Raw genomic sequence first — 11,157 nt, forward strand, 5'->3', positions numbered from 1 at the left:
AATGCGGTTATACTGATAGTAAAATATTTTAAAATAATAAAATTAACATTCATTTAATCACCCAGCCATTCCATAAATACCACGTAACCACTATCACCAGGCACTGTTCTAGGCAATGGGTAGAGCAGAGAACAAACACTCCTGCCCTCATAAAGGTTGCATTCATTACGTAGGAAAATAGGAGTTCCCGTTGTGGCACAGCAGAAACGAATCCGCCTAGGAATCATGAGGTTGCAGGTTCAATCCCTGGCCTCACCCAGTAGGTTGAGGATCTGGTGTTGCTGTGAGCTGTGGTGTAGGTCGCAGACACAGTTTGGATTCTGAGTTGCTGTGGCTATGGCGTAGGCTGGCAGCTACAGTTCCGATTTGACCCTTAGCTTGGGAACCTCCATGTGTCACAGTGCGGCCCTAAAAAGACAAAAGACAAAAAAGAAAGAAAGAATATAAATCATTTCATCACTTTTAACTTTATCTGGTATCCACTTGAATGGATATAATGCACTATAGTTTTTTATTCTTACCATTTTCTTCAGTGTTATATCTACCAACTCTGTTATTCCTTCATCAGTCTCTTCTTCAGGTGACTGTTGGTGTAGACTGTTCTTCAACATGTCAAATATTTTCTCTCGAGAAATATAACCATCACCATTGAAATAGTAAACTTCAAAACAGACTTTTCAAAGCATAAGAAGTTTAAAGATTTGGATAAGAACAGTCAAAATGCCATTAATCTTCTTAGTTATTTCAATATGTAATTAGAAAAAAACAATATACCATCTATGTTCTACATAGTAGAGAAATTTTAGAATGCATCTTTCCACAGGATTAAGTACCCCTTGAGATGTGAAAAGACAAACTTACAATTCCTAGATTTTGTTTTGTTTTATGCAATTTAATTTTTTTTAACTCTCAATGAATTTTATTATATTTACAGTTTTCTGGATTTTGAAACTGAGGGTTTAAAATGCTATGAAGCAATAAAGGAGATAAATTATTTTCTAAACCTTTAATCATACAATACACATATACATATAGTAAAAATATGTGTGTGTATCTTAATTTATAATTTCCTTCTTACAGAGAGGACAAAAACTAGTATACACTCCACAACATCACCAAGAAAGGACATTTTTTCAGTATATGTGGTAATGAGTCTGTCTTCTTAGGGCCTGCCCATCTGCACTATCCGCAATGATCCACCTTCCCCTGGAGAGTGATTTCCACAGCTTCCAAGGCACTGTATAAGCACTACCTCAGTTCAGTGAAGCTCTCATTCATCCCACAGATGACCTTATTCAGGTCCTGGGAATATAGTAGTGAAAGGACCATTGTGGAGTTTGTAATCTATCTGAAAGAAAGAAAAAAGGAAGGAAGGAAAGAGAGAAAGAGAGGGAGGGAGGGAGGAAGGAAGGAAGGAAGAGAAAGGGAGAAAGCGAGGAAGGGAACCAAGTATAAAATTCCAGAGTATCATATTAGCTGTGTCTTTTTGTTGCGTTTCTTCAACATATAGCAGACATGAGTTTGCAACATAACCCTGCTAGAAGTAGTTTTTTCCCCTAATTAACATATCCTGCAATGTATATGAAACATTTTTAGGAAGTGGGATTAGAGAAGGAAAAATTTTTGATAATGTGATACTTTTCATTCAGGTATAGCTGCATTTAGTGTCACAACCACTTTCACAAGAATTGCATCTATAAAACTTAACTGTTCATTTCTCAGTGAGACTTTTTTATGAGAACACTCAACTATAAGAAACTTATTCAGTGGCAACTATATTTAAATGTTATACTGTGAAAAATTAGACCAGAGGAAAGTGAAAAAAAAGCATAATGTTGTAAGGGAAAAAAAGAATTTTATAATGTTGTATGTCAATTATACTTCAATTGCTAAAAAAGAAAAACAATCCCATAAAACAGAAAAACAAAAAGTCGTAAACATCAAATAAAAAACAAGAAGGGATAAAAATGTGCTTACATACTCAGAACTCTGTGTTGCTGCATATCCAGGGCCCATTCCTGCCGAGCCCAGAGACAGCGCCGAAACCTCAGCCTTGCCAGTTGATCTGAGTTGGCACAAGACCTGACCTTTGGTTGCTGTGCTTTGCCTGAGCCTTAAGCCAAAGCCATCTTGGTGACATTTGGGTACTACAGAACCAGAGACAGAAGTGTTTGGCGACCCCAAGTCTGGGAATTCTCCTATAAAATAGGCCACCCACTTCATCTGTGTTTTTTTTTTTTAACTGTCATGAACTATTTTTGCAAGGTTGCTGTGGAGAACACTGATTTTATATTTTTAAAATATATTTAAGGACTAACAAAATACGAAAGTGTCAATATATATTAAGTTAATGATTACACAAAGAAATATTACACTTCAGCTTTTCTTCAAAAGTCCCTCGAAGAAACACTGATAATCCTTTAACCCACTCTTTCGCATTTATGAGGTTATCATTGTCTTTGTCAAATGCAAAAAACACTGAAAGAAAAAGAACATGTAACTGTATTGTAATTTATAGCTATTTTATAATTCAAGAGTAGTACGAATAGATTAAAAAATTTTTCCTCCAACAATGAGGGGAAAAAAAGTTTGGGTACAATCTTTCTTTAAAGAGTCAAAATTACTAGAAATATATTTCCAAGAGATTTTTACAGAAAAGCCATTCTCCTCCATGTCAATGATGAGCTTCACTTGTGATGTTCTGAACAGTTACGATAAGCCAAAAAGATCAACAATGGAGATACTCAATGTGATAATTTTTATTCTAAAAAGAGAGGCAAAATCCTGTTCTAAAGAATTTGTACAATACTTACAGATAAATTACTAAATAACACATCATTTTTAAATTACCAATGAAATCTAGCACTATCTTATAGAAAATAAAATATTGATTCTTTTGGGGGTGATATGTTAATTATTTTAATCATGGCTATGGTTTCAATGGTGTGTATGTACATCAAGACATAAGAAATTGAACATGAAAAATCGTTAGTGAAACTGAGTCACATTAAATATTTTCTTATTTAATATATAATTTTTCCTTGATTTTTTCAATATAATGAGTAATTTTCATTTTTTATGCTGATTCTTTTTTCATTTTTAAAAAGTCATTTAATAATTTACACGTCTATGGAGTTCCCATTGTGACACAGCAGAAACAAATCTGACTAGGAACCATGAGGTTGTGGGTTCGATCCCTGGCCTTGCTTGGTGTTGCCATGAGCTGTGGTGTAGGTCCCAGATGCAACTCAGATCTGGTGTTGCTGTGGCTGTGGCGTAGTCTGGCAGCTACAGCTCGGATTAGACCCTAGCCTGGGAACCTCCACATGCCTCGGGTGCTGCCCTCAAAAAGACAAAAGACAAAAATAAATAAATAAATAAAATTTACATGTCTATAGCATTTGAATCCAAACACATATAGTTAAAAACCACAAGCTTATCTTAAAAAAACACAACAACACTGCTGACTTATTTAGTTCATTACTGGTTCTTTCTCAAAGTGGTACAGCTACGAGATATGAAATACTGAGTTTATATTAAAAACCATCTGCACAATTAAATCACTACTATTTTAAATTGGTAGCACTACCATAGTTGTTTTTCTAGTTTGATAATAAAAAATTTAAACTCTTTGGTGAAAACTGAATGTATATAATATTTGCCATATAAAAATCCTATTGCCATATGTAAGTATATACATATTTCCTATCTCAGCTTGGCCCATTTCAGTCTCCATGGCTTCTCACCTCTATTCATCAGTACATCATCAGTCATTCCGAATATGTTATGCAGGATCATTTGAAATGCATTACAATCTAGTCCAATGTTATCGAGTCTTACATCAGCTCTTTCCACCAAGCTGTAAAAAATTCTTATGAGACACTCGACTTCACTCTTTTTGACTGTGAAATGAAAATACAAATAAATACAACTTAGATTTAATCACTGAGTTCTCCAACCCAGTGATTAAATATATTTTACTAAGCAGCTATTTTGTTACTATGATACTAGATGCTCTTGTGAAGTGTGACATGGGAGTTTCCATTGTGGCTCAGAGGAAATGAATTCAACTAGTATCCATGAGAACGCTAGTTCGATCCTTGGTCTCACTCAGTGCGTTAAGGATCTGACATTGCCATGAGCTATGGTGTAGGCTGCAGTTGTGGCTTGGATTCCAAGTTGCTGTGGCTGTGGCCAGTAGCTACAGCTCCAATTGGACCCCTAGCCTGGGAACTTCCTTATTATTTAAGAGATTACACAATCAAGGTGGGCTTCACTCAGAAGTCTCATAAGATGGTATATAAATAATAAATTACATAATAAAACATATAGACATGTGAAGAGAGGTCAGTATGGGAAGGAAGATTTGCACCATTTTCATGGGAGTAGACTTTGAACTGGGTCTTGGATGCATAGTATTTACATAGGAAAGAATGTGTTGAGGGTGGTAAAGAAGTGAAGAATCCCAGGGGGAGGGAGTAACATGAACTGAGGAAAGAGGAAGAACTGGGGTTGAGGTGAAGATGCTTCATTGGGCACAAAGCAAATTGGGAAGAAGTGAAAAACAAGATTGAAGAGGATGTGCTGATGGCAAAGGGAGGGCCTTGAATGCCGGGTCAGAGGATGAACATTTATTTGACTGGAGCAGTGTTTCTCATGGTGTCAACCTTGGACCATCTGTATGAAAACCATCCCCTTCCATTGCTTGTTAAATACTGGTTAAATACACACATCACCAGGCCTTGCTCCAGACTTACTAAGTCAGAATTGCTAACAGTGGGCCCAGGAATTAACTTTGAAATAAGACCTTAGCTGCTCTAAAGGTTGAGAAGTGGTTTAAGAAAATCCATCTGGTAAAGTTGTATTGAAGGGGAAAACTGAAAGCACAGAAGCCAGGCTTGTAGTGATAGGGCTTTGGCTACAGAGCGGAAATGAGGCCAGAAAGCAGGGAGGGAGCCTGAGATGCTGCTTAAGAAGCATCTTAATGCTGGTCAGGACTGAGAGAACTAAAGGCTTCGGCTTCCTGGGTCAGAAGTACTAGGCATAAGTAGCTGGGTTACACTTTCATGTCTTATCCTACAGAGATGTCTTATGACAACGCAGCTTCTTTATCCTTCGTCCTCACCTACAAATTTTGGTATTATCCCAAATGATCTGTCAGAATCCTTCTGTTTCTAAAAGTCTGATTCTATGATTCGGATTATTGAGAGAACTAAAAGATGTTGGAAAGGAAAGCTAGGTACTATTACTCTTTTCTCTCTTCTTTTTCTTTGGGGGAAAGAAGATGGGAGAGAAATATTTTATATTTTGCCTTTGAGATGATTTCAAGTTACCCACCTGAAACCAAGGAGAAATGTGGTTTGTGTCTCCTTCACTTGAAACTAGGGGGATTCTGGGGTGATTATTTCAGCCAATAAAGAGTGGAAATAAGGCAATGTGACTTTGCAAGACTTGATAATAGGAAGGGATGCAGGTGCTCTGAGGACAAAAACTGGGAAAGACTTTTCTTCCTTTCATGGAATACAAAGAAAAAAGCAGCTCAGATGTGGACACACTATATGGAGTGCATAGCAATGCTTGCCTGAAACTAGTTCTGCTCAACTCTAGAGGATGGAGAATTAACATCTGAGTGCTACAGCAGTGTAAAAATGGACCCCCAAGGAAAGTGAGCTGCCCTGAGTTAAATACTGACAAGTCATCCAACAAAACAATCAAGGATTTTAGACACAATCTGCAGAAGTTAATAACTTTTTCCTGTTTTATCCATGTAGCTTGAATTTCATTGTATCTAAAGACCTTACACATGTGGTCAAAGACCCACTGTAAATGATACTTGATAAACTGTGGGTAATAAAAATGGGGTTGATAAGCTAGAGAGTGGCCTGTGTTATTAAACTTTTTAATTTACATAGATGCAACAATAGTAGGGTTCCCATCAAGCCTTCAGTTTCTCCCTGTTAACATCCTACATAACCACGGCGCATTTGTCAAAACTAATAAACTGACCTTGGCACATTATTAACTAAATTACAGATGTTAACAGTTTTTCTGCTGTCATTTTTTGTCCCAAGCTCCTATCTAGGATCCATCTGGTTGTTATGTCTCCCCTAACCTGTGACTATTTTCAGCCTTAATCCTTTTTTTGACCTTGACATTGTTTTTTGCAGAATATTCCTCCATTTATGTTTGCCTCATGTTTTCCTCATGATTAGATTATGTGTTTTGGGGAGAAACACTAGAGATAAAGTGCTATTTTTGTCACCTATCAGGAGTTACATGACATTATCATGACATATCACTGCTGATAACCTCTATCATTCAGATGAGTCAGAGTCTACAGGTTTCTCCACTGTAGCTACTATTTTACCTTTCCATAAATCTACTCTTTAAAGCCAACATCTCAAGGTAAATAGGGAATTAAGCTCTATGTCTTAGGAAAGGGGCATCTATACTATTCACTTCTAAGGAAGATTTGTCTGTCATTTGTTTATTCAATTATTTATGTCAGTATGTAGTTGCATATATCTATTTTATACCAGTACTATGTTATTCATTTTGTTGCTCAAATTGTTCCAGCTTTGGCCATTGGGAGTTTTCAAGTTGGCTCCTGTATCTTTCACACATCCCCATCCTTTTGCTTTTTCAACACTTCCTTGCTTTCTGGCACTACTTACCAGGCTCATCTTGTTTTATCCCTGGGTGAGATTAACAGAAAAAAAAAAAAAACAAAAAAAACAACCCAATATATATATTGGTTTCTGGCCCTGGCACAGAGATCCTAAAACGCTTGGAATTCCCCAAGTGTTAAGAGTATTAGGAGCATCTTTTATTTGGTCTTTGACCTTGGTTCCTAGGAATGTCTTTTGTTCTCATGAGGTTGTTCTTGGGCTAGAGCTGGTCACCAGAAAAAAACCAAGCCATGATTAAGAGCATAGGACTTTTTTTTAAAGCTCTTTTTTTCTTCTTTGTTTGTTTTTATTTTTGGGACATGCCCACAGAATGTGGAAGTTCCCAGGCCAGGGACTGAACCCATGCCACAGCAGTAACCTCAGCCACTGCAGGGATGCCAGATCCTAAATCCTCTGAACCACAGGGGAAATTCAAAGCTTGAAACTTTTACTCCTGCCCTGCCCCCATCCTCCAAAGAGGGGCTGGAAATGCAGTCAATGACCCATCGTGTCTATGCGATAAAACCTCCATAAAAATCAGTTTCCACTGTGGCACAATGGGATCAGCAGCCTCTTGGGAGTACTGGGTTGCAGGTTTGATCCCTGGCCTGGCACAGAGGGCTAAGGATCTGGTGTTGCCACAGCTGCAGCTTAGGTTGACTGTGGCTCGGATCTGATCCCTGGCCTGGGAGCTCCATATGCCGAGGGGTGGCCAAAAACTGAAAATAAAAAACAAAAAACTTCCATAAAAATCCCCAAAGAATGGGGTCTGGGGAGCTTCTGGGTTGGTGAACAAAGATTCTGGGAGAATGCAATAGAAACCATGCATGCCTTCCTACATACCTTGCCCTGTGCGTCTACCCCACCTAGCCCTACTCAATTACACCCTCTTATGGTAAATTGGTGATCGTGTTCCTGAGTCCTGGGAGCTGCTCCAGCAAAGTAATTCAACACAAGGACATGGGTTGTGGGAATCTGATTTATAGCCAGTTGATCAGAAGCACAAACAAAAACCCAGACTTTGAATGGTATCTGGTGGGGTGCAGTCTTATAGGAGTAAACTCTTAACCTGTAGAATCTGATGCTCCCCAGCTAGTGTCAGAATTGAGTTAAATTGTAGGGACACCAGCTTAGGTCATAATGAATTGTCTTTTGGGAAAAACCTCCAAACGGTCGAGATCAGAAGTGTCAGAAGTCAGGGGATCTACATTTTCAGTATTAACCTTTAAGTGATTCTGATGATGGTGGAGATACTCCTACCACATTGTGAATGAGAATCTAGAGCCAAGATAAACTACTGAACTTGAGGACTCAATGCAAAGTGAAAATGCAGGTCCCTTATTTAAAAAATTTTAAGTCAGTGTTAGACCATTTAACTAAGCATGTGGCCCTACAAAAACACATAGGCTGCTCACCCATGTGACCATTTACTATATAACGTGCAGTAATTATCTGCCTCCCCCATCAGATTATTTGGAAAAGGGAATAGATTTGCATGACTTTAGAACAGCAATGTCTAATAGAACTTTCTGAGCTGCAGCTGCCACCTACGCCACAGCCATGACAGACCCTTCAACCCACTGCACCAGGCCAGAGACGTGAGCCAGCAGAAACTCCTTAAGTTATATTTAAATGGTTACATGTAGCAAAGGAACAATGTAGCTAGAGATGTACATACTGCTAGAGAGCAGTATGAAGATCAATAGGTAGAATTCATACTAGCTCCAGAATAGGAAATATTCTAGATCTGTCTGGGGGCTGGGGGACCTGCTTAGCAAGGTAATGAATTTCTTTTGGAAGGTCAATGGAGGTAACCAGCTGAGAATGTGGAGGTCATGCAGTGGTAGTGGCTTAGATTGAAGAGGCCATGTGGCACGTGAGGGCCTGGCAAATTATAAAGGCTCCCTTCCAAGAAGCTCTAAAGCAAAGCCCAGGAAAAAACACTTCAACTTTCTGCCACAGAGAACAATTAGAACTTTGCACACCAAGAAAAATAAAAAGGCAGTTCCTTCTTGAGAAGGCTAAGGCAGTACTAACTTGTTGGTCCTCTCCACTCCTACCCACTAATAACCAAATTCTAGTCATAAGATGACCCTATCTTGGTCTCCACTGGAAGGACTCACCTCAGTAAATTTTAATTGTGCCCTTACTGTGGGACAGCACTGTACAGAATGACCATGAGGGTCTATAATGCTGTTCAGAAGGATTAATTTGAAAAATAAAGACTATCTGAGTGCAGTCTACATCAGACTAGCTCAGCTACCACCAGAAAAGTCTATCAACTGTGGAACTGTAGACAAACCACTTAATCTAAGACATGGTTTCCTCATCTGAAATTGTGGATAACATCACCTACCTCGTCAGGTTCGTTCTGAGAATGAAGATGATGAACATAAACCATTTTACAGTGTCTTGCCAATGAAGAACTCAAGAAACACCAGCTGCTAGTAATCAGAATGTAAAACAGCAATCTGGTTATACTGGTGAACAACCCTGTTTATATTTAGGGCCAGAACTTTTGACCATAACTTAAGAATTAGTTAAGTGTCAAAAACCTTGGGGGGAAAACAAGAATGCAATTCATTCCTATTCCTAAACAACTGCATCTTTTTTGTAGATCATATGCGTCTGATTAAGTATTACATACCTACAGACTATTTCAGAGAACTTCCTCCCAGCAAGAAACTATGGTATTAAACACAGATGTGGGATACAGGGACTGCTTAAAGATTAAAGATAATTTCATTAGGATGGGGAGGAGTCAGTTTTTTGAGGGGGTTGGGGGGCTGAATTTACAGGCTGCAGAAGTTCCCAGGCCAGGAATCGAACCCACATCACAGCAGTAACCATAGCGACAACACAGGATCCTTAATCCACTGAGCCACCAGGAAACTTCTGGTATCAGACTTTCAAAGTATGCAAAATTTCCTTTTGAGTGTTAAAAAACAGGCTGTTAAGTAAGCAGCATGACAGCAGGCATTTCTTACTACATTCAATATTGGCCAAATCTGCCAGATGGATTTTAAGGGTAGTTTTAACCACAGGATTGGAGTCCTTGGGTAGCTTAGACCATCTAAAATTCAAATGAGAAAACTGAATTATGCCCAAAATGCGATTCTTAGACAAGGTGGTGACCATCCTGCCAAGGTCACACAAGGATGAATGGAAATGCCCAATGAGGCTGTAAATAGGGCTGAAATAAATGTAACTTACTCAAAGCCTAAAAACAGATTCCTAGGAGTTCCCTTGTGGCACAATGGGTTATGGATCCAACACTGATCCTGTAGCAGCTCATGTCACTGCTATGGTGTGCTATGGTGGGTTTCATCTCTGGTGGGGGAACTTCCACACGCCATGGGCATGACCTGATAAAAATAAAAACATTTTTAGAATTATCAGTCAGGATTGCTTGTGGTCATGCCTGAGAAACAAAAATTCACAAGGTTATCTTTCGAAATCTGGTAGGGCAAAGACTTCTAAAAAAAAATCTGCTTAAATTTATACTGTAACTTATACTTGTCATGTATAAGGCACCATGCTATTTCTTCAACATTGAAAACATCCTATGTATCTTATCAAGTAAAGCAATCATCTGTTTCTATGGCTTCTGTGCCAGAGAACTCAGGGAAGTTGTCAAAATAAATTACTTATATTTTCAGTTTGAGTGCAGGGACAATCCTTTACTTGCTATTTTTTCAAATAGCCAAAATATAAGATAGAAAATAGAGGAATTATATTTTTAGGGTTACATAGAACTTGTTAATGTCCAACTATTGTGTCTACCAATGTTTCTATTTGAATGAAGATGTGCAGGCAGAGCTGGATGTTTGGTTAGTACTTACAGCTCTCGACAGTACTACTGATGGATTCCACCAGTTTCTTCAGAACCTTCTGGTCCATGTTGAGTGTGGCTTCAATACACTGCAGACTTTCTCAGATAGCCTCGTCCCAAGCCTGGATGTCCTGGGTTGCCAATGATTCCACAGTTCACCACTCCGCCCAACAAAGAATGTGACATGGCAACATTCCAGCAACCAAACATAGAAGGTTCTCAAGTAATTGTAAAAACGGGCAACAATGGATGTTACCACTTCGTATAAATGCAATGATTTTGTTAATGTTACTCTGAGATATTACACCAATTACAACATTTACCTTTTCTTTGGGGTTGATATTACTGCCATTTATATTTCCCGAGCACAAAATGTGTACAGGAGTTCTCACTGTGGCACAACAGGTTAAGGATCCTGCATTGTCACAATGCAGCTCAGATTCTATCCCTGACCTGGGAATGTCTATGTGCTGCAGGTGCAGCCATTAAAAAAAAGAAGAAGAAAAAATGTTCCACATGTGAACACACAATAACTAAGACTATAAAGACCTTATTTTTAAGTAGAAATAAAATAATTACCCAGGCTACAAAGGGCTCATTAAAAGGTTATAAACTCCTTCGAAAACTCTAACTTAGCACCTTCCCATGAGCAGAGGC

General features: G+C 38.5%; 1 protein-coding gene across 1 annotated transcript; it reads right to left on the reverse strand.

Annotated features, from left to right (window-relative positions):
• Nucleotides 1-391: 391 nt before the first annotated feature.
• Nucleotides 392-10,922, reverse strand: LOC125112019 (EF-hand calcium-binding domain-containing protein 1-like). Its single transcript, XM_047754258.1, has 4 exons — nucleotides 10,511-10,922; nucleotides 3,747-3,902; nucleotides 2,374-2,478; nucleotides 392-673 (listed from the first exon to the last, which is right to left on the reverse strand). The coding sequence occupies exons 1-4, from the start codon at nucleotides 10,566-10,568 to the stop codon at nucleotides 396-398; spliced, it is 597 nt and encodes a 198-aa protein (XP_047610214.1). The 5' UTR covers nucleotides 10,569-10,922; the 3' UTR covers nucleotides 392-395.
• Nucleotides 10,923-11,157: the final 235 nt, after the last annotated feature.

The sequence above is a fragment of the Phacochoerus africanus genome, chromosome 11 (genome assembly GCF_016906955.1).
Source record: "Phacochoerus africanus isolate WHEZ1 chromosome 11, ROS_Pafr_v1, whole genome shotgun sequence".
Lineage (NCBI taxonomy): Eukaryota > Metazoa > Chordata > Mammalia > Artiodactyla > Suidae > Phacochoerus > Phacochoerus africanus.

What these genes read in the sequence shown, in the direction of transcription:
- LOC125112019 (XM_047754258.1), bottom strand. Translation starts at nt 10,568, where the DNA reads ATGGACCAGAAGGTTCTGAAGAAACTGGTGGAATCCATCAGTAGTACT. An exon ending in TGATGTACTGATGAATAGAG is followed by an intron (nt 2,479 to 3,746) that starts GTGAGAAGCCAT and finishes TTTTTCTTTCAG; the next exon opens with TGTTTTTTGCATTTGACAAA. An exon ending in TTTTGAAGAAAAGCTGAAGT is followed by an intron (nt 674 to 2,373) that starts GTAATATTTCTT and finishes TGCTTTGAAAAG; the next exon opens with TCTGTTTTGAAGTTTACTAT.